Below are 27,828 nucleotides of genomic sequence, written 5' to 3' on the forward strand. Positions count from 1 at the left end.
AAGGCTGCAGATAGAGAGCCTGGACGTCATCGCCTGAAGTGCCCCGAGGTGTCACCATCAGCTGGTATCACTGCTGCACCCCAGAACAAAAGGCAGCTTAGTGAAGTATGGCTTCAGGTGGGCAAAAAAGCAGGATCGGCTTTGCTCCTGCTTGCCATTTTGAGTTCTGGCACCTGCCACACTCCCCAAACGCACCCCACTCGCTGCGATGTACTCTCATATCACCTCGTGTCCCGACGTACCGTCACCTCGCGTACCCCCATTCCTCGCCGGGTGGGCGGGTGTCCTGCCTTCGGGTGGATGCTTCCCAAATGGCGGGCACGGGGCGGCGGGAGCAGGGGTGGGCCGCTCCCAGGCGTGGGGTGCTTCAAGACCCTTAGGTGGTAACACCGGACTGTGGCCTCAGAGCCTCCCTTTCCCACCGCGCCTCACGCGTGACTAACGACCAGACCTGTTGGCTGGAGCATTTGGGGAGCACAGGGCGAGGAGGAGGAGGAGGAGGAAGGTGTTCACCCCTGAGAGGTGACGTCGGGTGTCCTGCAGCCCGGGTGATGGGTGACTCCGGCCGGCGAGTCTTCCCCAGCATCCAGCCCAGGGGGTGGCTGGCTGGAAGGTGTCACCCTCCGCGGAGAGCCCGGCCCGGGGGCAGCGGTGTGGCCGGTGCACCCCTGCAGCCCGCGGGGAGGGCAGCCCCGGGTGCGGGCCCGTGCCACCGAGATCCTGTGGCCTTCTCCAGCCTTTCACCGCATCGTTATTGTTACCGGGTTCGTGTTTTGGCGGAGCTCGGGGTTCCCCACGCAGCCTGCTTTGCAGTTCTGCTGCCACCGCCACGTCCCCGCTTGCCGCCTCCGTCGCCCCCCGGCGCGGCAGGGGCCCACCCAGCCGTCGGGCTCCCCGGACGGGCGGGCGCACCGGCTGGCGGGCGCACCGGCCGGCCTCGGCGCTGCGCCTCCCTCCGCCCCGCAGCGGCACCAGCCCCGCGGGAAGCTGGAACCGGCGTTTTCCAGCGGGGCCCGCGCTTCGTCCGGGCGGGGGCGGGGGGGCCGGGCTGGGGTCGGGGGTCTGGCCGCGGCGGGGCGCGCTGCCGGTGCCGCTGCCGGTGCCGCCCCCGCGCGGCGGCGGCCCCCGCCAGGCGCTGAGGCGCTGCGTCACGCGGCGGCCGCGCGTGGGCGTGCGGCGGAGCGCGCGCGGGATCTCCCCATGTGACCGCGCGGGAGGGGGCGGCGTGTGCGTGTGCGTGCGCGTGTGTGTGTGTGTGTGTGTGTGTGTGTGTGTGTGTGTGTGTGCGCGCGCGGGGCGGGGGCCGGCGGCGGGGCCGGGGCCCGGGGGGGGCGGGGGCGCCGCAGGCCGCTCCCTCCCGCCCTCCCGCCCGCTCGGCCTCCGCGCACGGCAGGCGCGGCCGCGACGAGGCGAGCTGCGCGGGGCGGCCGCGCGCCCCCCCGGCGGCAGCGAGGCGGTGGCGGGGACCGGCTCGCCCACCCGCCCCGTCGATGGGAAAGGAGGAGCCTGGGCCGGCGGCGCGCAGGCGGGGGGGGCGCTGGCAGGAACTTCGGCGGGGCTGAGTCTGCGGCCCCGGGACGGCAGCGAGGGAAGCCCCGGGCAGCCGGCGGCGGCAGCCTACTGCAGAGTACGTGCGGGACGGCCGGGCGGGGGGCGCGGGCAGCCGGGGCAGCCCGGTGCCGGCCCCGCGGGGGGCGGCCGGAAGGAGCGGGCGGGTCGCGCGTGGGTGATTCCCGGAGAGATCCGGCGCGGGCGGGGGACGGGGGAGGGGGCGGAAAGTACAGAAGCGTCCCTGCCGCGTCTGCTGCCGCGGAGCGGGGGCGGCGGGGCGGGACGGACGGGACGGGACGGGCGGGGGCGGCGCCCCGGCGGCGGGTTGCCGGCCCCGCGCGGGGGTACCGGGGGGGCGGCGCCGTGGTACCGGCTGCCCCCCCCCCTCCCCGGGCAGTGTGCTGCCGTGCCCCTCCGCCGCCTCTTCCCCCCGCGCCGTGGTTCGCCCCCCTTCTCCTGCCCGGCGGCGGGACGTGGCGGGTTGTCCGGGCCCGGTGGCTCCGGGCCGGGCCGGGGGCACCGCGCCCCTCGGGGTGGCCCTTAGGGAGAAGCGGCCCCGAGGCTGCCAGCTTGGTGTGGGGGCGCAGCCCCGCCGGGCCGGTGCTGCCTCCCGGGGCCGGCGGCGGCCGGGACCGTGGGTCACCCTCCCCGGGTGGGACGCGTGAAGTATTTGGCCTCTTTCTTTATCCTTACGCGATTTTTTTTTTTTTTTTTTTTTGCACGTTTCAAGTTTCTTATTAGTTGCGGCGAGATACGCATCTGTATTTGAATGTGAAACTCACTTAATAGGTTGTATTTTGGCACATCTCAGAGCTAGACAAGACTATTTAATTTGCGAAGTCTCGCTTCTGCAGCTACATGTAATTTTCTTCTTCTGCTAAAAGTCCTTTGGAAACGCTGCAAAAATGTGATGAATATGCAAAGCAGCCAGCTCTCAAATCCAAATCCGGTTTGTCTTCAGAGACTTTTCAAAACGCCCAAAGTGATCAAGATATATCATGAAATAATCACTTTTGCCTAAAATACAGGAATGTGATGTTTCGCACTTTCTCCTGGAGTGTATTCCTAATTTAATTGGTGACAGCTCCAATATAATTCACCTGAAATACAAATCTCTAAAAATCAGTTAGGATTGCTCAATTGCTTTTACTTCCAGTGCATCCTTAAAAAGCAGGAAAACTGCTAGTGAAGTCCCTGCCCTGTGCTTACATCCCACAACTCCCAAGCCTTCTTTCTCCCAAGACTCACTCGCATCCACCACCTGCCTACTGCAGCCACGATCTTCCCGCCACCTCCGGGAAACGCACAGCTTTGAACTCGGACCAGGCAGAACGGGAAGGTTTTTTCCTGCCGTGAAAGATGTTGAGCGGGGCTGCTGCCACCGTCGGTTGTCTTGATAGAGGGAGCCGGTTGCAGGAGCAGCTTGTGAATCCTGCACTGGTTGTTTACAAATATTTAGTAGTGCTGTGTGGTGTGTCTGTGGTTTTTGTTTCCCTTTTTCCTAGGAGTTATGTTTGTGGTCAGAGTTAAGGTGACATCCAGCGTTTGGAGAGGAGGGCATGGCGCGTGGGGTGATAGGCTGTGGATGTGAATGAGGTAATGTGGAAAAATCAGAATGCATGGTTGTGGGTTGCAAAGGCTGAGTGAAAATCTAACTGGTTCTTCCGTGGCTATAACAGTATGCAACCTTGCATGTATTTTAAACAGCTTTGTCTGTTACGGGGAATTTCCTAGCTTCTTTGTTTGTTCTATATGTGAAAAATGTAGAAGACAGCTGCTCTTCCCTGCGTGTTCCCACACTCCTTACTGGTGAGCAGAGGGATGAGAGAGCCCTCAATGAACAGAGAAGGGGGAGAAGTAGCAGCTGAACTGCCATCGCAGCGTTCATTTATTCCTGCAGACCTTCCCATGCCAGCTTTGTTGTTCCCGCCTTTTGCTGTAACAGGGTTTGCAGCTGGCCATACCTTAGAAGATCTATTTGCTCGCTCCTAAGGCGGCAGATCATTCTGGTTAGCTTTAGGGTTTGCCAGAGGACACAACCAGGCTGTTACTCCTGAACCAGGTTTGTTTGGGATCACAGATTAGAAAGGCTAAGATTTATGGAGCCCGCTGCGGAAGAGGAGGAACACACGCGGTGCCCCAGGGTCGCACTCGAGGTGCTCTGCCCCGTGAGGAGCACGCACAAGTCTTCTGGCCGTGAGCTCGCCCTGTTTCGTCTCGTTGCGTAACCTCTTCTTGTGCTCACCCTTTGCCCCAAAAGCACGGCCCCCGCCGCACTGAGAAATGAGAACAGCAGTGGTGGAAAGCAGTGCTTCAGGTCTCTTAGATGCAGCTTAAAGGTCACCCGAAAGATGTGAGGCGCTGAGACTTGAGTGGGTGTGCTAAGGCTTTGCTGTAGCCAGGTAGGTAAGCAGAGCCAGGCAGCAACAGCAATGCCGTGTGTCCTCTGGGTTAACGGTCTCCTGATTCAGGCAGTGCTGCGCTGCTTTCTCAGCAAACCTTGTGTATTGCTTGTCCTCTTCTAAGTCAGCCTCATCTTACTCCTGCAGGTCGACTAGCTTACCTGTGTTCCTGCCTTTGTAGGCTGTGAGCTGAGCCCAACCAGTGGAGTGGACCTGTAATGTCTGGAAAAGCAGCATAGCTGGTGGTGTGGTGAGGCTGTCTGGGAAAGGGGAAGGGAGCCTTCCCCTTGTAAAAGTTTAGACATACTTGGGATGTCGTTGAGGTGAGTGCAGAAGGAACGCTGTTTAATGAGAGGAGAAAGAGGTCAAAAGGAGGAGCGTTTGAAAATGCCTTCTCTGCAGAAATTGGTAGCAATCGTAAATGGAAAATTTGCGTGGCCCTCTCAGGAGTTACTGTACTAAGTTTGGAAAACAGAATTGGTCTATAAAGTACAAGACAAAGGGATTGAAGTCTTGCTTTAAATGCAAATCCCAACGCAGTCTGAACTGTGGACTCACTACCGACGCCTCCGTAGTACATATTAATCCAGTTCTATCTGTCATGAGGAGATTTGTTGATTAGAAGCCTCTAGGTAAAGACTGCTCCTGGACTGTTGCTGCTGTTCCAGCCTGTGGGCTGGAAAAATGAGCTCCATGCCTTGCCTGGAGCCCTTGCGCTGTGTGTAATTTCACTGCCACTGTCCTCCCGGGATTCAGTTTAGCTCTCTGCACAAAGTCCATTTATGTAGATTTATGTAGATTCTGTGCTAAGATGAATGACATTCAGAGCAAATGGGCATTCTTTTGACAGTTATATAAGTTAATTTGTGGTATTCATGGTAGAAAGTCAACATCATTTGAAATGGGAGGGTAGGAACAGTTTACTGAAATGCCACTAAACCATAAGCAGTTAGTTTTGTTTGTCTTGTCAAAGTTTGTATGTAATGGGAGGATTTTTCTAAGAAGTGATGTGAAGTAATGACAGTTTTTAAAATACAGAATTATATATACCATTTAAAAGATTACATTAAGTGATTTTCCTTGTTGCCTCTCACATCTTTTAGTGGAGACACTACTTAATTGTTTTTCTGCAATTAACTATTATTTTTGAAAGCTAAACTGTATTTCTAAAGCTCTTAAATGTTTCCAGTTTCACCCTGAGTTCCAAAGTGTGCAGTTTATTAGCTCTTGAGCTCACCAGCAGCTCCTTGAGGTGGCTGCTCAGATCTAAACAGCTATTGCTGTCTGTTCTGTTTTACAAATACCGGCATGTAAAGAATGATCTGTGCAGCTGGTGGCTTTGGTTTTTTTGTATTTTTTGTTTTTCCAGGGCTCGTATCTCTTCCTGAAGAGATTGTTTGTAGGTATCCTGTAGCTGCCACATATATTTTTGTAAAGTTTCTGTTGGCCTCCTAATTTTATTTTTCTCTAGTGGCGTTTATTCAAAATTTTGTAGCAAAAGCCTGGTCTTTCAGATACCTCCTGAATAGAAGTTGAGTTCCATTTGTTACATCTGTATGTTTATTTTGAGTAGCTGAAGAAAAAGTGCATATTGTAAAAAAATAATATGCAGAAGTACATATTGTAAAAATAATTTCTGCCTTAGTTTTACTTTTGATTACCAGTCTCCCAGTGCCCCTGAGCATACGTGGATTCTTGCATTGCAGTTTTGGGGGGAGAGGGGTTGCACATCATTCAAATAGTTTCCCTCCAGTGTGTGCAGATCGTTCTGTAAGTGCTGATTTTTAGGTTAGTAATGTGTGTTTTTTAAAGTGCAGTGTGATAGTCGAGCCAGAGTAATGTTAGCAGACCAGCTCCACGTTTTAGTTGTGTTACTTCCTCAAGCAACTATAAATTACATGCTTTAGACCTTATTGATTGGTGGTTTAGCTTAATACAGTAATACTGGAAATTATCCGCTTGTAGTTGTGAAAGCCATCGTAGAGTGAAGAGGTGTGTGTGTGAGATCTTAGAATTCTCTGAAGAGTTTATTATTTGCAGGATCACTCTGGATAATGGGTTTTATGGAGTTGAAACTTGTGCGAATGTTTTTTCTGCAGCCATAAGGGTAGAACGCTGCTGCAATTTGTCTGTTGGGAGCCCTTAGAGTGCAATTGCTGTAGTGCTGAATGGTGTTTCATGTCATAAGTATCAACGATATGCAGGCCTGTTGGCAAATGGAACGGGCAGGTGAATTCAAAATAACGTTTTTAAGCTATATGTGTTGGAATCCATCAGTAATTTTTGCTTTGTCTGTGGATGTTGCTGCCGTAATTAAGATCAGCAGACGCATTAGATCCTTTTTACGTGAAATGGGGAAAACTGAAATACTTGGTTCTGAAACACCCTTTTACTGGTCCAGCTTCATTAATCCTCTAGGGTTCTGTGAAGCATTTTTCTTCTTTGCTTTCCTTTTACAGTCCTCCACACTGCTATGGGGGGAAATGATTTGAGAATTAAGAAGAATTGAAACTAATGAGCTTTTTTTCTTCAGGGGCTCGAGTATTCAGTAATTCTTCGGAGTGTTTTGTGATCATTTTGATCTGAAGATATAAAAGAGAGTCAAGTAGAAGCAGTGAGCAATATTGAATGACATTCTTGGGAACAAACATGAAGTGGGAATGCTGAAAACAAGCTGGCTTCGTGTTTGAATCATCTTTTTTGTAGGTGCATCGCAACTATCTGCTGATTTGTTTTTTCACAAATGTTTCCATTAACTAGTCAAAAAATAGAGCTTTCACCCCTTTTTTCATTTCCATACGTGTTCTTATAATGAGAGAAAGAAATCCTGTCCTCTGAGTTGACAGCCTTATGGAAGGATGGGCGGTGGGGGGAATGCATCTAGACATCGGCGTTCTGGTGCTCATCTTCTCTCTGTTTTCATTGTTCGCAGGGTCTGTCATCCGTGATGGCGTCAGCTCTACCCAGAACCCTTGGGGAATTGCAGCTGTATCGAATACTACAAAAAGCAAATCTCTTATTCTACTTCGATGCCTTCATTCAGCAGGGTGGTGATGATGTCCAGCAGCTCTGTGAAGCAGGTGAAGAGGAGTTTTTGGAGATAATGGCTCTCGTAGGCATGGCCAGCAAGCCACTTCATGTCCGACGGCTGCAGAAGGCTTTGAGGGACTGGGTCACAAACCCTGGTCTTTTTAACCAGCCTCTCACCTCCTTACCAGTCAGCAGCATTCCAATATATAAGCTGCCGGAAGGGTCTCCTGCATGGCTGGGGATATCCTGCAGCAGTTACGAAAGGAACAGCAGCACCAGAGAGCCTCACCTGAAGATACCAAAATGTGCTGCCACGACGTGTGTGCAAAGCGTGGGCGCAAGCAAATCCGATGTGGTGGGGAACTTATCGCTGCAGAGCGGCAGTGAACCAAGACTCTGGCAAGGACACCACACCACAGAGAGCGAACATAGTCTTTCCCCGGCTGACCTTGGCTCTCCAGCTTCACCAAAGGAAAACAGTGAGACCCTGGATGCCGCGGCTGCTCTGTCAGTTGCTGAATGCGTAGAACGTATGGTTCCCTCCCTGCCCAAAAGTGACTCCAATGAAGTCAAGGAGTTACTGAAAACAAATAAGAAACTGGCAAAGATGATTGGTCACATCTTTGAGATGAGTGACGAGGACCCTCACAAAGAGGAGGAGATCAGGAAGTACAGTGCAATATATGGCAGATTTGACTCGAAAAGAAAGGATGGCAAGCATCTCACCCTCCACGAGGTAAAACACCTTGAGCGACAGTGGGCTTCCTCCCCGGCTCCTGCACCTTTTATGAGATGCTGTTCACAGGTTGTGCTTTTTGTACGGGCACTTCTCACTGGGTGACGAGAGTTGTGTGTCTTGCAGGAGCTGTAGGCACTCCTGCCCTGGGATAGAAATCTCGGGTGCAGCAGAAATATGCTTTCTTGGGTGGGTGTGTGCCTGTGCGCGCTGATGATTTCAGCTTGGTGTCATCAGGCTGCTTGGTCACTGGTGTGGCCTCTCAGACAGTTTGGCACCGAAGTAGCAAACCAGTATTGCACTGAATGTGGCCCTTGGGATTCTAGGCATTCGGCACATTTTTAAAGCAGTCCTGCCTTGATATTCCCTTGCAGCTTTGAGAGTAGACTGGTTGTTTTGAAGATCAGTAACTAAAATTGCTTGTGTCTGGTAACAGGATCACCTGGCTTGGTTACTACCCTCTGCTGTCTTCCCTCACCTCGAGACCCTGCTCTGTAGCTTGTGCCCTCGGGGTAAAAAAACTTCTGCTGATGAGGTCCCTAAACCCAGTGGTGTGGGATTTTTTTGTGTTTAAATTGGGGTGAAGCTTCATTATACAACCTGTGGGGTTTTTTGGGCACAGTCGTCTTAAGCAGGTTAAGTGAAGTGCAGACTATGCGAGGAGGAGGGGAAAGGACCGTCTCCAGTATTGATGGGTGGCTGTAATTTGAAGGTTTGTCCTTTAATACCTGTGTAGCATCTGTTCCCTCTTGTCCTTAAAAGTCCATGCGGGCCTCCTTTGCTTCTCTTCTGGCATTCTTGAGGCTCACACTGCATATGTTGTAACGCAATAGGTGTGTCTGTGTGGGGAATAGTTCCCTAGTGCCAAAGTACAGTACAAGAGGAGAACAAACATTAATTCAAAGCAGTGCCAAAACACTGTTGATATGAATGCTGTATCAGCATTTTCACAGTTAACAGTGATTGCAAAATTTCAGTTGGATTTAAAATTTGGCATGTAAGGCTTAGCTCCCAAAAGGAAAGGCAATGTTTATGTTACAGGAGTGCCAAAAAAACTGTACTGGCTTTAGCCTTTTTTCGCTTCAAGAAGAAGTTTTGTAGGTGTGTGATCCATAGCGTAAGACTAGGTTCTCTTTATGCTTCTGAGTAGAAGGGCAGAAGGAAACAAGGCGTATTTCTTTACATTTTTGTTTATGTATTTACATTTATAAGGCAACTGCACATCACCAGCAGTGACTTCACAAGGGCTTTTCTACAGACTGGAGAGACGCTTCCAAGGGAACTTGTCACTAGTCAGCTGCATTTCTACCACACAGTTTTAGTTGTGCAGCTTTCACTTATGTGCTTTGTGGCTTTATGTTGAACACTTATAGTCTATTAATTCATCCAGTGTGCAAGAGCAGATGTCATCTTACTCCCCTGACCTTGCAGAAGTCCCTCCCATAACAGAACAAATTGCATATGAGGTGGAGGCAGGATTTGAAAGGATTAATTGTGTAGATGCCCTGTGTACGTTGCTGCAGAGTCAGGATTTGGAGAAAGGGGGTTTTCCCCACCTGTGGATGGATGTAGTCAAGGTGTACAATGTGTACAGCTGTGAGCATTCGCAGTCTCTCTCTGGGACAGCAGCTGCAGAAAATACTCTGAAATCTGGGCAGATGTCTTGTAGGATAATTTCCTGGCATCCAGCAGTGTAATGGGAGGTGGGCACTGGGGGCACCTTTTGTCTCAGGCATGTGGTAGGCTCAGGAGTGGCTCTGCGAAGCTGGAGGAATGAATAATGGGGTGGTAGTTTGAGGGTGCAGGGTAGCAAAGAGCTGGAAGAAAGGACCAGTGCTCTGCCTTGTTAATTTTTTTTAGTACTGCACTACAGATCTTTACTACATCATTGTAAAACCATGTTTAAAAATGGAATGAGAGCATGGTTTGGCTTTAGGAAATATTTCTATCGCTATTATGATTAAGGGCACAACATCAAAGGAGTATGTGGTTGACTTATGCCTCACTTACGCATGTGGGGCCTCGCTGAACTTGATGGGAACTGCACACATGCAAGCAAGAAGAATTTGCTCATAATTGGTTTACTGTTTGCTTAAAGAGGCCGGATTTCACTAAGTTTTGTCTTGAACAGTTTTTTCTCCATCTCCATTTTAAAGCAGCAAATATACAAATAGTAGCAACGAGACCGTTTTTTTGTTTAAAATCTGCTAAACCAGAGTTTGCCTTTTGTGAACTCACCTTCAATGGATTTTTGGTTTTGATGGCTTAAACAATTTGCTGCTCAGAAGGAAGGACCTTAAACAACCAGGGAGGTAAGTTTCTGCTTGTCCAGAGACTGTTTCTGCACATGTTAATACATTCCAAGGCTGTCATTCTTCCTCACAGTTCAAGGTTTCTCCTTGCAGCTGGCAATGAACAGCTGAATAAACTTCACTATGAATTTAAAAAGCTTAAGCAGTGGTTAGCTTCTTAATGTAAAGATCAGAGTATCTCTGGCTCCTCAAGCAGAGTGTAGTTGCATGCAAATTAAAATCAAACTTGATGGAATTATTAGTGGTGAATTAGTGAGAATATTCTCTGTTTCAGTATGAACACTGGAGTGTTTCACGAGGCTTGAGCAGCCATTAAGAGGCCAGTGAGAGCTGTGGACACTGAGTTGGTGTGGAGGTGTGTGCTGTTGATAGGATTATCTGCATAGGGCACTGATCTAGCATAAAATCTGATGCAGAATCTTTCAAAGACGTTCCAAAACTAATAAACATACTGTCCTTACACCATCCCATTGTCTTGGTATTACACAGCTTTTCAAGCATGGAGAGCACTTTATGTTTAAAGTTGGTCTGGAGGAGGGATGAGTACAAGGCATGCTCTTGACCTTGGTGACCCATGCGTGTTTGAGTCAGATTTGTAATTTGCATCTTAATATTTCAGTGCTTGTCTAGATACCTATAAAACTGAAAAAAAATGGTTTAATAGTGTAAAAAATCCATTTAATAGTGTGAGAAACAGGAATAAGAAATGTGAGTATAATAAATTTCGTCTAGCTGGGTCTCTTCCTTTTCTTTTGCTGACTCACCAGAACAGTAGGGCTTGGTATTTAATTGTGTGTTTTTTAGTGGGGGAATCTAGCAACCCCATCAGATGGGAATATACCCATCCTCTCCATAGAGCCTGTATGGTTGTGTGCTGCTCCATATCATTAAGGCATCCAGCAAACAGAATCTTTATTTTTAGCCATGGTACACTTTCTATCTGCAGTATTATGCCTCCTGAAAAGGCAGGAAGCCATGATACACTTCAGTTCAGTAAGTCTGGATGTGACCAGGAAAAACAAACAAACAAACATTTGGCTTTTCTCATATATTAGAATAAACAGCATTTGCCTGCAACTACCCAAGGCATTTTCAGTCATTTTAGCTCTTTGCAACCTCTCAACATTTTATTGAGGGATAAGAAATATCTCGAATTATTTTGTAAGCATTAGCCATGTTATTAATCCTCAGCAAAGTAATAGCTATCACTGTTACAGAATTTAACGCCTGCTTTGGGTGGTAATTTTTTTAATTAGTATTGTATTAATATTTTATTTTTGTATCTTTTTTCCTGTTTTTTTTTTTTTCTGAAAAGATAGACATTGTAGAACAACTGTTCCAATCTAAGGGGCAATAGTTTGTTATTTTACTACATCGTATTGTAGGAATGTAGTAACCTAGAGATGTTTCATAGATTAAACCTAAACTTCCCACCCTTATACATCTGATCTGTGAGATTATTTTTTTTTGTCTGTGCAGACACTAAAGGATCAGGCAACATATCTAGTTCACCTGTTAAAAAGATGTATTTGCACTTTGATTAGCATTCAGGTATTGCAGGAAAAGCCCTACTCAGATCAGCTTTTATGCTAAACACAGGAAAAAATGCTTATCAAATATCAGGAACAGCACTTTTGCATGAGGTTTTACTAGAAATACTGCACAGGCACAGGCCGCTGAGAAGTTCTCAGCTCTTCTGCTAGACGTTTTTGTTTTTTCAGCCTCCCTGGAGAACAAATGTTGCATTAGGCAAAATGTACTTTTTTCTAATTTGGATGACATCAAGCACTGTGGCGAAGGACAGCGTGGTTGTGTGTTGTTCATGTCTTGGGACAGCTTCCATCCTTCAGGGATGGAGCGTGCGGTGTTTTGGGTGAGTTGCTGGCCTCTGATTTAATTCACAAGTAACATTCTGCAGTGTGGTAGACAGCTGGGTAAAGGTGCGAGTTTCTTAGCCTTCTCCCAGGAGACACCATTTAACTGCAGACCCGGTGGTCTGTCTTCAGCTACACCTTCTGTCCGCTTCCACGAAAAGCGCTTCTTGTACGAGCAGTGTTTGTGGTGTCTGAGGTCACACGCGTGCGGTCCTGCCCATCCTCAGCCACGTAACCCTGCGTGCTGAACTGCGGCTGCTCTTTGCACTGCCAGATCAAGCGCTGGGGGTGGCACATCTCCATCCGTCATGAATATGCTGACTGTGCTGCGCAAAACCTGGCTGCTTTGTAATATTCGCTAGCCTGAGACAGATCCAGAACATACTGTTGACAGTAGCAGCGAAGCAGCTGTGCTCATTTGCAAGAAGCCAAGCCCATTCAAAGCAGCTTAATTTCTAGAAATAAAGAGTAGAGGAGTTGTGGGCACTTTGGAAGAAACACCTGTAGTGTTCTGTTGGCCTCTTGCTGTTACACCTCGTTACAAGTGCTGGCTGTTCTTCAGCTGAGGAAGAAGTGAAAATGTCTCTTCAGCCCCTGCTTACTGTGGAGGGAGCAGGGAATCTTCTGTCCAGCATCTTAGTTTCAGTGTCTCTCATTGCATTAATAATTTTGTTGTTTGGCCATACTGTTGACTACAGGCTTTTCAGACAGCGCTATTGGTGTAATTCATGACAGTATCACCACTTCCTGTAGGCTTCTGAAGAGCATTGTGAAACCATTTTGAGCCTTAACTTAAGGCTTTCTTTTATTTCCCCGTCTTTATGAAGCTATTGCCAGCAGCAGAGGCACTAGAAATGTGTCCCGGCAGGCTCAGGAAAACATCCTTGAAACAAGTTACATTTGATTCATGTCTGAAGATAGTCTTCACAAACACGAGGGTGAGAAACATAGCTAAAAAAAGTTTAATCGTTTCTTAAACCATCACCTTCTATAGAATTTATGCTGTATTCACCAGGGAAAGCCATCTGTACCCACACTGTCAGGTTTTTTCTTTTTTTTTTTTTTTTTTTTTTTTCCCCAAGTCCTGGGCATATTGCGTTTATAAAAATAGTATTCCCTGTAAACCAGGCTTTGGGAGCCAAACACTGTGAACGTTCAGAGCTACTGTTTTATGCTGAGATTTAATTAATGCTGGGATGAGGCACAAGCAGTGCACATTGAGGGAGTCTTACAATAACGTTTTACTTTTAAAGGACATTAAATTCACCAACCACATTTATATCTTTTCTCTTCCCAGGAGCTTACCTGGCTTAGTAAGGGTATAAATAAACTGAAGAAACCCTCCAGGGTTTAGTATACGATTATAGGTAATTTTACTTGCAATTGAAATTTTTTATTATTTCAGAATAACAGGTACTTTTACAAGCACAGTGGGTGAAAGTATGCAAAATCATGAATCCCTGTTTTTGTGTTTGATTTCCAGCTAACAGTTAATGAAGCAGCCGCTCAGCTGTGTGTAAAAGATAACGCGTTGTTGACCAGGAGAGATGAACTCTTCGCACTAGCTCGGCAAATCTCTCGAGAAGTCACATACAAGTATACTTACAGGACCACCAAGTAAGGTTTTAATTAACTCAGAGGACCTTTGCTTTCAGGGAACTAATCAGTCTGATAGCATTTCTTTTGAAGCATTAGAGACGCTTCCTTCTTGCTCTAGCTAGCAAAGGGCTCTTCTGAGGAGAGTAGGAAAATGCTATTTAAGTCGTGAAGCTTTCAAACTGCTAAGATTTAGCTGTCTTGAATTACCTTTTTATTTGCTCCCTAGTTTTCCGGATTTTGTGATGATAGTGCATGTTGAGAGGCATCTGAGAGGCTGACATTTCAAGTATTTGAGGCATGTGTGTATTTCAAGGTTAATGTAAATAGGCAGAGTAGCCAAAGCTGCTTAATGTATCAATTATTTTTTTTCCATATACAGATTTGACTTGTTAGTTTGCAGGGAAGGAAAAAGATAAGGTCATAGGGAGTGGCTCACAGACTTGCTTTAAAGGAACCAAAGCTGAGTCCTCATTTCAGTCGTTACTGTTCTGTTAAATGAACTGCTGTTATGAAACAGTAACAAAGGCTTAACAGCTTTTAAATACAATTAAAACTTTGGAATTAATAAATAAGATTGAAAGTCTTGATACTTTCTATATATTGTTTTTAAATGTTAACTCCCTCATATGTAATGCAGTATTCTTTCAAAATACATTTTCCTACACTTCTAGAAGCTTTTTATGGTTTTCCTTTGCTCCCCTTTCTTCCACAGTGATTAATGTAATTATACATCCATTCTGGGTGATCAGTGCCAGAGGCATTTCTGTAATTCTGTGTGCTCAGGTAGCTTTCCTTTCTGTTCAGAAGAGTGCATGAGTCTTTTGACACTTTTGAAAAACAACACAAGGCACTTGTATTCCTCTATACTTGAGTGACATTTACTGCCATGTCCAAGTGAATTGGAGGCTTTTTCTGTGCATCTCACTTGTTCTTGCCTGATTTATATTTTTTCCTTGACTCTGTTTTTCGTTATTATTTCTGATGGTCAGGGTTAATGTGCTGTTTACTGTCTTCTCTTCTAGATCTAAATGTGGAGAAAGAGATGAGCTGTCACCAAAGAGAATCAAGATAGAGGTACAGTATTGCGGCTCTTGTATTTTGACCTATGCATGCTAAAATTCACTTCTGTTTTGAAGGGATCTGTCTTAAGGAAATTTGTCAGAAAAACATTTGACAGACAGTTGATGGGTGTGAGAGAGAGAGAGGGGGAGAACATCACCACTGTCTCTGCAAATGTACATGCTTGATGGAGAAACCTGTAGGAGCAGGGGTCAAGAGTAGGATTTGCTTAATGGTGAAGTTACACTCAGTGTTTTGCACTCTGAGTGAGTAGGAGGGGGAGGAATGGGACTGACTGACTTCCTGTGGTAGAATAAGCTCAAGTGCTATAGGAAGTGTCTTCCCATAAGGCCTCCTGCTTTTAAGTCAGTGTGAGGTGGGGTTTGCTTGATTCACCTGAGTCAACTTTTGATCATGTCCAGAATCCAGACTTCTGGATAAGGTTTGATGGTGGAATACTAGCCGTCTCTGACTGTGCTATAAAGTATAAGACTGATCATATTGAAAAGTCAAAAGCTAACTAAAAGCTATATATGTCAACACAAATGGTTGTGCCTGTAGTTACTAATTTACAGGTTTTTGTAATTATTTTTGTGTAAAAAGCACATGTATACATGGCTAATGTATACACCTGCACAAGATGCTGCTGCTTAGGGAGATGCTGAGAGTTTCTTGTTAGGAGTGCAGGTGCAACTTATATGTAGTTTACCTTTTTCTTCAGCTACCACTGCTGGAAGGTAAATTTGAGGCCTTTTGAAAAGTAACTTTTAATAAAAAAAAATAACTTAAAAAAATATATATACACCTATGTACCTCATAAGAATAGCAGATCTTCCTATTTTATTTATTTGTTCAACAAATCGCTGTTTCACTGTTATGTGGGTATCTAACTCGTCCTTCGTGTTGTGGGGTTTTTTTATTGTACTGTCTACTCCAAAAGCTGTAGGTTAAATGTGCATTAGAACGTCAGCTAGGCCTGAGCTAGGTTTGTATGTGACACAGATGATATATTCTTTCACTGTAGAGGAAAGTAGCAGCATACTCTGGAATGCACTTCTCATATGTAGCTCATTTATTGTTGTGATGAATGATGCACCAAATGTAAGGCTTTCATTTTTTCAGGAGTGCCATGCTTTGTTACCTCTACAAAGGCTTTTCCTTTGAGGTAAACCCCAGTGAGAGCAGTTAAGTTTTGAAAAGGCCATATTTAATAGGTATAGAGGGGTTAGTATTTTTAATTTATTAAGTTCCATCAGTCTGCGTACAGTTGTAGTTTGAGTTTATATAATACAAAATATACACGTGCATTGAGAATTTACTAGTAGCTTTGATACGTCAGTAATTTACATGTGTTGGGATTTGCTTTGACCTATGCTAGTTCTTTGATCCACAAAAAAAGAACAGGGGAAAGCTGCATTTAATCCACCTTCACCATTATCTGCCTTGACCAACACATTGCAGGATGGTCGCTTGAGTCTCCCCTCTTTTGTCCAGTCTAGTCATAATTTGTAAGAGCTGGAAGGGAGCTGCTGCTTGTCTGCTTGAAATAGTATTTCACTGACTATTAGATTTCAACATTAGGAAGTTTCTTCTTCATTCAGTAATAATTGATGATGAGCAAGTGTCTAAAATGACACACTGCAAGGGAGGTACTTTTTTTCCACAGGATCTTCATTGAAAGAAAAAGTGAAATGAAAATTCTGAAAAATACAGGCTGAAACTTTAGGTTTTTTGGAGAGCAGGAAATCTGGACAGCCTTAGGAGATGTACATTCTCCTAGTTTCTGCATGGTGAAATGTTAAAGAGTCTGGAAGGTCTGCTTTCTCTAGACAGTTTTTAGTTCAGTAGTTCTGAGAAAGGATGTTTACTTGGTTTTCTTTTTCTCTAAAATTACCAATCATATTTTAAAATGCTTGTGAAAATTTAATGTCCTAACTATACAAATGACTGTTGCAGACAGGACTTTTTCTCAGAATAAGAAATTGAAAATTAAACTAAATAAAATAATCTTTCATTTGATAGCATAGCATTATTAATTATGAAATAGCCATTGTTGTTATCAGCATAAATGTCTCTTTCCTTACAAGTTTGGGAGTCTTCTAAGGAGTAAGCCATTACTTCAGTACATTAGGATTCTAAGGTATGCTGTAACTCCCGGACTTTTCTTTAAAGAAATTTTTAAAAGATGTAGTATTACATAGTAGATCACTTTTACATGTGGTGTTTTGGGTTCTTGGGGCTTGCTTTTTGAAAAAAAAAAAAGTCCTTTTTTTAGTAGTTTGGGGACTGGGGGTGTGTGTTTTTAGAAAGATGGAGGTAAAAATGAAAATGGTAGAAAAAAGCTGCAGATTTTTCATTCTGTTCTGGATAAGAATTCCTTATCCTGTTTTTAAAGTTGTAATGCTTCATTGTGGCTCTATTAGCTCACTGTCATGCTAATACCATGCAGAGGATCTGAACATGGGTGATTTTTTTGTTATTGTAACTACCTGTCTTTTTTTTTTTTTTTTTAAAGGTCATTTTGCCTTTCAGTTTTATGGCTGAACTCTGTATTTTGATTCACCATTCCTTTACCCATTAGACATTAATGTGTCTGCAAAGTGTGGTCTAAAATACTAGTGCTTGAATTTGGAAAGACTTCACACCCTGTTTGCATAGTGTAAAAGATTACTTAAAAAAAAGATGAGTTAATTTCCTGAAACATAATAATACTTAAAAAAAACCTTCAGAGAGACTCTGAAGGTCATCCTTGAGCAGAGCTAGCAGAGCTGTGTGTGCAAGCTTCAACATTGCCAGGTTACAGCCACCATTGTAAATTTATCCTCTTCATGAATATGAAACTCGCACAAGCATTACAAAGAAACAATATGCCATGAATTACATCAAATTACCTGTAAAAGCCTTTCTCTTCCCCTGCGAGCTCTCCCCCTCTTATTCGTAGAGTGGGTGGGCGAGCTGTGGGAGTGAAGTGTAGAGAGGAGAAGGGAAAAAACTCCAGGCAAATGACAGACTAAAGGTGTGGAGGGAGTGAAAAAGGGAATGGAGTGAATTGGGATTTGGAAGCAGATTGTAAAAAAGGGGTTGTAGTTCCTAAATCTGCTCTGGACAAAGAGCAAGACAGGCGAATAGGGATGGAAATGGTGCATCCTCCTGCAGAGCAAGGATCTCTCCTGCACAGGTGTTGCGGGGCGGGGGCACCCCTTATTTTGTCATCTTTCATGACTCGGTACCAGCGCCGCTCAAAACAATGAGCTGTTGCAGCACCAGCTTAGAAAGAAAATAAGTCACAGGTATATCACGCAGAAAACATGGAGGGAGAGGCTACTCATCGCTGCTGCTTTGTGTTGGTGTTGACAAGGATCCCCTTCAGAGTCAGTGCAAACAGCCAAGAGAGCAAAGAAAGAGAGTTTTAAAAATATTCTTGCTTCCTGTGGTATAAAGGAATTCTTCCGTGCGTCAGTGTCTCCATTCTGCTGAAGGAGAGGGGTGGGGAAAGCTTGCAAAAGCTGATTTCACAAAACTCAGTGGGAGTCAGGGGGCACAGGCAGGAAGACCTGAGCGGAGGCTGCGAGGAAGCATCTTCCCTTGGTGCTGGTATGGGTGGAGGGAGAGAAAAGGCCCACCTCCACCATTGCTGAGACGGTTGAAAAGAAAGCCAGTTGAAGTGTGGGATTTGTGTTTTTCACAAAACCAGCAAAAGCAGTAGAAGCTACTGTTTGCATAGGAAAAATGTCATTAGAGGGAGCGAAAAAGCACATGTGGGACTGAGAACATCTGCTGCATGAAGCTGCTTGAAAAACAACTGAGCAGCAGCATGGCAAAACAAAAATGCTGCATTGCATGCAGCAGGCCCTCCTGACCACAGAGGGAAAAGGAGTCTCCAGGCAAAGCTGGTGCAGAGCAGGTCCTGCCTGGCCCAGCCTGCTTCTCCTCAGCCCTTACTGGCCAGGCAGCGGGGAGGACAACAGCCAGCGGTGGGGAAGGGTGCCGGGAAGGCGATCCAGAGCTGCATCACCATCCGAGAGTTATCGGCGTGACTGACGGGTGACAGTCACGGCAACAGGCAGCAATGGGCAGCCAGCCCCTCTTTCAGGAAACAGCCAGACAGCCTTTGGTTTTGTATTGGCAAACAATCACAGATATGTTGTAAAGAGCCGTGTTACCTGTTTTGTTGCAAAAATAGGATCATGAGCGATAGGTTTTTGTGTATTCAGTTTCTCATCTTCCTACACATAATCGTTCTCCTCTCCCAAATTCAGCTTTAACTATGAAAATGGTCAGTGCTTATGGAAATGTGCTGGAAAGCCTTTGTTTCTAGAGGATGAGGTTTTGTGGCGATTTACCTGGTTATGAAATTTTGCATACCTATCATGTTTATTTTTTTCCCTCAGGGAGTATGTTGGGTGGATAAAAGCAATATGCAGTGTTCAGACAGATTTATATTTTTTTTCCTGAGCATAAGGAATAGCATTATTGGCATTACGTTGCACTGAGGGTCTGGCCAACTGAGGTGAGTCTGACCACTGCTCTGCAGGTCAGTGGGCAGCCTGCCAATGGCATGAACCTTGTAGTCCTTCCCCTGTGTTTTTTTCTGAAAGATCGCTTTTCTTGTTCTTGGCTGTAACCCATTTATCTAGCTATTGTCAAAAATGTTATTGTTTACATGCATGTGCCTTTAGAATCCACAAGGAAAATATACATAATTTGGTGTACGTTTTGGTACCTGGGTCTACGGATCCTCAGTGACAGATGTCACTGTTTTCAGGTTTGAATCTGTCTTGAGATCTCTAGCTTTCTCTCACATTTTAACAGACTCACCTATTCTGTGCTTTTGTAAACATTTCTGGATGTTCTTCTATTCTATAATGCCGAGCAGGATAAATTCCTCATCTTGAACCTTTGCTTCGATGATTAATTTATTTTAATGGAGTCTGGCAGGCTTTCACAGGAACTTTATTTGCTTTATTGGTACATATGCAAGCTGCAAAAGAGATTTGCATGTCATAAGCATTTGAGACTGAAAGAATTATTGAATCATGGTTTTCCATAGTATAGAAAATCTTTGCTACCCTACTTTTAAAATGGTGGTATTTCATTCTGTGATACTAGCATAGGTTCTGTGTGAAATACATTGAATTTCTGGAGGTTTTGCTCAGTTTCTCAAGGTTAGTATATCCACCTGCTGTGTCTTACTCTCGACTACATATAAACTTGATTTCTGAAGAATCTTCAAAGCTGCTGTATGTAACAAGTGGCAGAAGCCATGGGCCTAAATCTGCCTGGCAGGGCTGAATGTAAGCTAGTTTAATCTCAGTGACATTAAACTGGAGTCTGGATTCACCTGAAACTGTGAGAGATGAGATGTGATTGTCTGTGTATGCCATTTTAGATATATAGCAGTTGTAGAGGGGCTGTGTTTGTTTTATGCACAAACTTAAATGAGGTGGGTAACACAGTCATGTAAATTGCAGTTCAGAATTTTCACAGAAGTTCAGGAATGTGGGTTTTTTTCTTTTGAGTATACAGAGAGGGTGAAGAAAAATCAGTAATATGTCCCTCTTGGTGTTTGGTTTCTTCTTGTGCTCAATAGGATGGTTATCCTGATTTCCAGGATGCAGTCCAGACGCTCTATCAGCAAGACAAAATGCCACTTGCTTTGGCTAAAGGAAAGAGTGAAGACTCAACAGCTCTTAATTCCCAGGTAAACCAGCTACACTGTGAATAACACAGGCCATGTCTTTGTACATCGATTTCAATGTATTGTTTTGATGACTAAAGTAATTACTGTCAGTTTTCAAAAGCTATCTAGCTTAACTGTGATTGCATCACTCTTAATTTGGGTTTACCTTCTGAAACTGTTCTGACACAGTGCTACAGCTTTACCCTTCTTAGCTCCAAGGAGGTAAGATCTAGTGTAGTAGGCTTGAAAATACGTGATTGCCTGTTGGGAGCAAGTAGGGTACTATTGGTACAGTATGTGCTGTGTTACTTGCGTTATTAGCTATAAATGGAAAGTTCAAGTTGCTGAGTCTAGAGAAATAGAGTAGGCGATCTTGGAGTCCTCAGTTCTGACGTTTCTTGTAAGAAGAAAGGCCAATATATTTAGGAAGTAGTGAACCTCTGGATCCGAGAGGATAAATTGCCTTTCTAAATAACATCTAGCCTGGTGGAAGTGCAGTGTTTTCGAGTATCCAGAAAGTTTTTTATAAATGAAGATAGGTTTCCAATTCTTTCTTTGTCTTTTCTGTAGTGTATCCCAGCCTTGAGGCAAAATACGCATCTTCTACTGCCAGTTGTTGCCAAAGAGGGATTTCATGCTAAGTTGCAACAAATTTATTTTGTATAGCTGATTTGCGCAAATGTAGTCACCGAATTTTCACGTAAGATTACGTTTAGGAGTTACACTCCTGTTTTCTGAGACTAGATGTGTTACCCTGTCTTTTACCTTCTTCTATTACAAAGTAGTGTACAGTCATACAAATCTGTTCATTGTGATACATCAAAAAGCAATTATGCTACATGTTCTGATGTCATATAATGATTAAATTAACTTGATTTTGGCAAGCTTATTTTCATCTTGTATATGCTTTAAAGTTTTCATTGGTCACTGCTACATAACAATGGACTAGAGATTTATTTTAAGCTTAAATCTATCTGCAACTGTACAGGTTTTTCTATGGTGATCAGAAGCATCATCGCAGTGTAAAATTATGGGTTTATCCCAATTAAACAACAAAGATGGCATGAGTGAGAAATGTTTTATTCTTTTTAAAAATTATTTTACAGTTCAAAAGTTGTAACAGGAGTGACAGAATAGCAAAGTGAAAGCACACTTGAAAGTAAACTATTTGAAAATAGTTTCTTTTTTTACCTACCTCCCAAGACCAAGCTTTGAGCTATCAGTGTTCTTCTGCAGAAGCTGGTGAGCTCTAAGCCAGGGTAAGTGAATATCAGTCATGTCATTATGCTGCCGTCAGGGTTATCACTGTGCTGGAGAAGCTCAGATTTTGCTGGTCTGTTATGCTGTCGTTGTATTTGTAAATTGTTGAACTGTGCTGAGTAAGCAGAGTTCTGTGGGAAGTCAGAGCTTTCATCATCTCCCGAGAAAAGTTAAGTCCTCTGCAATCAATAGGCCTCTGTACTAGCTGAAACATTTTTACGTCATTACCTGAAAGAGAAATGAATTTTTTCCTGTCAGTCGTAGATGTTAAGTTTGTACATTTTCTGTTCTTATGTTCATTGTGGCTCTTTTAAATCAACTTTCTTGACTTGTGATTTTATTTTTACAAGATGCTTATTTACATTCTCAAGAACAAGATTATACTGAAAGTTAGAATTCTCTTGGCATTAAAGTCAATGACAAACATTCAGACGCCATTTCCTCCCACGTTGCACTGCATTGTTTAGTTTCACTCTCTAGAGGTGTATAGGTCTTGTTCTTCTTCTAGACAGACATTTCACACCTTTATCCCCCACAAACATACTGTCATCCTACACTTTCAGAATGGCAGATTTTTAAGCTTGTGTAGTGATGTTTCCTAAAATAAAGATTCCAAGATGTCTGGTGAAATCTTGGCATAAGTTTTTATCAGATGTTGCCATTGCTCTTGGAATACTTTTTGGAATACTTTCTGAAGACGTGTATTTGAACAGACCTAACTGGATAATTAAGACATTATTTTTTGCTTTGCTTGAGATTCTTTTCAAATAACCTGCAGTCCTAAAGTGCAGAAAGCAGTTTTTGTGTGTTTTTGAAGCACAGAATTTAATGTTGCATTTGTGCGTGGATGAACTACAGCAGCTAGCATTTTAAGTATTCTTGAGTGACTCAGATGTACAGTATGAAAATCTTTTATGGGTGCAAAAATATTTTGTTTGATAGTTTTGAAGAAACTGTAAAGCACACATCTGTACATATGAGTCAACAAAAACTATATCTAGGCTGTTAGTCTTATCATCTGATATTGTTTTTTCCCCCGTGTTTTGACTCGCTGTATGTATGTATATAGAGAGAAATTTTTTTTGCTTTATTTGCAGTCGGAAAAGGTGATGGCGAAACAGATGGAGTTTCTTTGCAACCAGGCTGCATTAGAGAGACGTCTTTCCACAGGGTGTTACAGACAAAACTCAGAAGAGCACAGCCCCAATGGCATGTCATTAGACAATGCTGATGGACAAGGTATGGTAGCTTGCAGGCATGGCATTGCTGCCAGCAAATGCATTTGATATTATGCAACCTTTGTCAGTGGTGCTATTTATCTAGGATAGAACACTGAGCACTGAATGGACAAGACAAGATCTCTGCCCTGAAGTGCATACAGTGTAAATAATATAATCAGATGTACAGTCAGATTCTGCTCTGTTACTCTAATGTGTCTGGGCAAACTGCTTTCCCTATGGATAACGTGGGCAGGGCAGAAGGTAGGGTGCACTATTATTGAGGCCAGAACTCGGCTCTAGCTTTATCCTAACTTTGGAAATAGAGCAGAATGTTGCATTTTTTATGTGTTCTTGCTTTGTGGAAATTTTAAGTAAAGCAGATAATGTAGTTGGTACCCCTTTTTGTTTACCTGTTTGTGCAGCTGAGAAACAAAACCTGAGGAGCTGGCTATGTAAATTACTTAGAACTAAGCAGATTCTAATGATGTTCTTAGGAGGTTGTTATTCTTCAGAAAGCTTACCATTTTGTGGTTATCTTTGATTTACCAACTGGCTATTCCTTAGCTTGAATTAATTTTAGGAGTGTTTGTTTTGTTTCAGCACTTTCTGTTTGGATTTCTTTTTTTTACTGTTGTGAAATGAGACAAAATGTTATAAACACAAGAAATACAACCAGAAATTCTTGTATCTGTTTAAGAGCTAGTTTGTTTAAGGGGGGGGAAGAGAAGCAGCAGAGGGAGAAACTGAGGGAATCAGTGTAAGTAAGCGTTAAAACATAGGCTTTAATTTGTGTGTATTGGTCAAGTGATGCGGTACACAAGTATACACGAAGAATTAGGTGTGTGGATCCATCTCTTCTTGATAGTGCAAGCTTCTATATGCTATTTATCCATTGTGCAGTGGGAGTGGGAATTTTTAGGATCTCAGAGGGTTTTCTGAGCAGAATGAGAGATAATTTTTTTTTTTCTGTATGGCTGAGTGTCCCTTTCTAGCAGTGCCTGTGGAATAGTCTGCAAAGCAGCATATTTACTTAAGCATTGTTTTGCTAGGAATTTTCCCTGAGCAGCTGGAATTTAGGATGCATTTTTGCTGATAGAATTAGTATGTCTTTAAGTCTCTACATGTTTTTTAATATTGCTTTGCTTTTAATGAATCAATGTTTCACTGTGAACAACTTCCAGGTGAAAGACCACTGAATCTCCGAATGTCAAATCTGCCAAGTAGACAGTTGCAGCACATTTCACTTGATGGAGAGCAGCATGTTGGAAAACCCCTGTGCAGTGATTTGATCCGGCTTTACCCCAGTGGTGAGGCAAAGTCCCAGTCCTCGGGTTAGTGCTGTCCCTTGGAAATTACCCGCCATTTCTTACAAAGCCTGTGATGAACTTACTAGCTTCTTCACTCAGAGACATCGTGTATTAGTAGCTCAGTCTGGCATGCTTTGTGTGTAACCTTTTAATCAAGGCTTTGGACAAAACTTCAAGAGGAGTGTTACTTGCTAATCTAGAATCAAATTAAATACTATTTGGGAAAATCTTAGAGGATGCAGTAACTAGGTTCAGATAAACAAGTTGTGACATGTGTCTCTCCTCAGAGAGCAGTATTGACCTGAACTACTGCTGTTAAATACTTCTGTTGCTGTCATTGTAATGCAGTCTGATTATAACATGACTTCACTATATAAAGGAATCAGACTTTTTCTAGAAAGACTTTTTATTCTGGTTTATAAGGACCTAGCACTGTTTCTGTACTGTGAACCAAGTCATGCTGTAAGTCTCTTGAACTGGGTTTCCCATTCACTGACTTCTGCTCACTGGCAGTCTTGTCATGCAGAGACTCTGCATGGGAGAGACTCCTCCTAAGTTTGACAGAAGACAGCAAGAATCCTTTGTGAAATCTATATGGGTCGTTTCAGTTTAATACTTGGTGCACTGAGATAAAGCCAGGAATTATTGAGACTCTTGCAACTTTAGGAATAATAAGAAAATCCCACCTGAGTTTGGAAGATGCAGTGAGAAAGAGGTTATTTGAAAGACAAGATGCAGAGTAGTTGTTTTGAAGACTAGGCGGTATCTTGCATCTTTCACTTTGGTATATTGCTACCTTAGCTCACCTTTTTTGCAGTCTGTCCCAATCCCAGTGATAATTCACTTAGTGAAATTTCTAGTTGGGGATTTTTACCAGTTCCCTTTCAAAATGCAAGTGAAGAGTGCATCTCCTTTAAGCCCTGCTCCTGGAGAGAATTGAAATAAATCAGTGATGATTACTCTGTCATCACTGCAATGTAACTGAGGTGATTGTAACCCAGTTGGGTTAAAGCCCCGTAGGAGGAGACAGAATTTATTGCTTCGACTGTTAGTGTTCAGTATGTTTCATGAACCTTTTTCTTGAATTAAGAACAGAATATATTTATTTCCAAGCAGTGTTTTTAACATCTTTTTTTTTTTTACCTTTCTTTTCTTATTGCAGAAGGCCTTGGTATATTAAAGGATTTTCCTCATTCGGCTTTTAACAACATAGAAAGGAAGGTCATAAAAACAGAACCTGAAGACACAAGATAGTCATTCTGCTCTGGAAAACGGTGTCATAGTAAAGAATGAAACTTCACAAGAGAAAAAAACCAGCCTTAATAACCAGTGTTGCCTCATTCAAATAAGAGATTTCAATAGCCAAAGCCTAAGAACTGGTACAGTAATCTGTGGAAACAGGGAAGCAAGAGACACTGCAAACTAAAACAGTAATACAGGTGGATAAACATTCCTGTAAAAGTGGTTTTATAACGTGGGAAGACTCACAAATTAATATTGTGGGTCTTCATTATTTAAGAATGTATTATGTATTTGTATAACTTATCAAAGTAAATCTAGATGTCGGGACGTGTATTGAGTCCAGTAGATGTGGCTACAGTTCATTTTACTTGAAATTTCAATGTCTACTTTAAGTGTACCTAGCGTAGATATGGTTGTTAAACATTTGAATTAAAAATCCTTGGAGAATTAGGAATGCGAACCTCGTGACACAATTAACAGCAAGTTTGCAACAATATTTGTAGAAAAAAGGAAAATGCATAAAATATTTCATGGTTTAAAATGTTATGTGGATATAGCATTTGATAGACCTAGACCCTGATTCTGTATTATAGCGGACGTACTTGACACTTAACTATTGTTACATCACTTTCAATGGTTTCAGCAGCCTTTGTGTAACACACTTATAGCATAATACCTACCTACAGTTCCGGAGTGTAGAAAATGCCCATTAGCGTATGGAAGAGTCCATATGATTGGCTCCCATTTCATTGGGAAAAACTATGGTTTGATACACTGTACAATTACTAAAATCTCATTTGGTAGGAAACCCAAGAGACCAAGTAGCATGGACAGGGCTGCAAAAATTGTGATTCAGACCATTATAACTTTTTGGACTTCTCTGTGGATCTTTTTAAAAAAAAAAAAAAAAAAAAAAAGAAGAATCCTAGGGGTGGCAAAGATGAAATATGATGCAGGATTTATGCATCGGTGTAAAAGGTTGCACTTGATATCCAGAAACCATAAGATCTTTTGGAGGAGAGAGACAAGGAGTTATGTCTTTAGCATGTGACTCCTTATTAAGTGCTGTCCAGCCCACATGATTCTATGAATATACCGTATACTGCATACAGTATGCCAATACGTTTCTTTATATATGTGATTAATTAACATCTGTATTCTTTATTTATTTGACGGTTTTTATTTTTTGTACATTTTCACTTTTGCAGATGTCATTTTATCTAAGGAGAATTAGTCGGCATATAACTTTGGAATTTACCATGGTGTGTTTGTGTGCATCCATTTTTCCGCTGTGCAACTCCCTCAATAAGAGTTGCTTTCCTGCAGTCAAAATAGTTATATGCCTCAGTTTCTGAATACAGTTTTTGCCTACAACATGTTCTGGAGGGGAAAGAGAGGGCTGAAGAAAGTAAGTTACCATGCCAGTGGGTAAACTTCCATATTCAGGTGTGCACTTCATGTCTGCAGTTTGCTCTGTGTCATAGATGTGTATTAACGATTCAGTCACAGTCTATGTTGTACTGAAATGGTCAGCAAAATGTGAGCTGAAATGTCTACACTGCAGTCTCTTATCACTGTAAACATATCTAATTATTTTATCACTTTTGATTTGTGGAACAAAGCTTTATAGTAGAAACACCAGTAAACAACTTTTTATACTATTAAAATGTTTGTTTTTTAAAAAAATGTTTCTTGAACTGTATGGTACTGTTTCACTTACTGAAGTATCTTACTTTAAGCAATGGAGTTCGCAGCTTTGCTGTTAGAAATAAGAGATTGAATGTGTAGTGTTATTTCCTCTTTCCTGTTGTGTGAGCTAGTAATATGGATAAGATATTTCTTCAGTTTGTAACGTTAGCCAGTGCCCTGGTTAGTATCTGAGTAGCTTTCATGAGATGTGTATGGAACTTGTTAAAGGACAGCTTAAAGTTTGAACTGTACAGCTTGAGTGGTAGAAGGTACCAAGCAACAATACTTTAGAGATGCAGGAAATGTTCTGGTTTTTCAACATCTGGCATGATCAAAAAAGTTGTGCGTGGATCACAGAAGAAGCTCTTAAGCTTGCTGGTCTCTACGGTTGAAGTGAGAGGAGGGAAAAAGAACTTGCTAAGCAGCACGCTGTTTCAGTTGAGTCCAGAATTTATTTTGTAAACACTAATGTATTAAATTTGCTATAAATTAAAGTATATAACAGTTATATTTTTGAGTTGTAAATACAGTACTTTGTGTCACGACCAGTTGGTTATCTCTAGAATGATATTTCAGTTTATAGTCCAACAGGCCATTTCAGTCTCAATAAGCTGGAAGCAATTTTTTTTACTGGTTTGCAGCTGTATGATTTTTTTTTTTTTAACCTGGGGGGGGGGGGTGGGGGGAGGTGGGAGGTACATTCCAAGATTGCACATACATTTGGTAATAGCAAATATTCAAGGATTGGTCTTTCCATGACAAAGGTCTTGGTGGACTGCAACTTGGCTAGCCTCTGGAGTTGCAGGTGAAGGCTTGCCCTCATCTGCTCTTGAAGGGTTGCTAGATTCAGGGTACTCTGGATCAAAG

At 43.2% G+C, this 27,828-nt stretch overlaps 1 protein-coding gene across 2 annotated transcripts; it reads left to right on the forward strand.

The window, feature by feature from the left end:
- Positions 1–1,405: 1,405 nt before the first annotated feature.
- Positions 1,406–27,469, forward strand: NAB1 (NGFI-A binding protein 1). 2 transcript variants are annotated; one of them, XM_074872719.1, is made up of 8 exons: positions 1,406–1,627; positions 6,886–7,719; positions 13,389–13,522; positions 14,527–14,578; positions 20,154–20,264; positions 22,601–22,742; positions 23,905–24,054; positions 25,193–27,469. In XM_074872719.1, the coding sequence occupies exons 2-8, from the start codon at positions 6,901–6,903 to the stop codon at positions 25,282–25,284; spliced, it is 1,500 nt and encodes a 499-aa protein (XP_074728820.1). In that variant the 5' UTR covers positions 1,406–1,627; positions 6,886–6,900; the 3' UTR covers positions 25,285–27,469. The 2 variants fall into 2 exon arrangements, with proteins under 2 accessions (XP_074728820.1, XP_074728821.1); XM_074872720.1 differs by having other exon boundaries at positions 23,905–24,030.
- The last annotated feature ends 359 nt before the right edge of the window (positions 27,470–27,828 follow it).

Source organism: Strix uralensis, chromosome 6, assembly GCF_047716275.1.
Source record: "Strix uralensis isolate ZFMK-TIS-50842 chromosome 6, bStrUra1, whole genome shotgun sequence".
Classification (NCBI taxonomy): Eukaryota; Metazoa; Chordata; class Aves; order Strigiformes; family Strigidae; genus Strix; species Strix uralensis.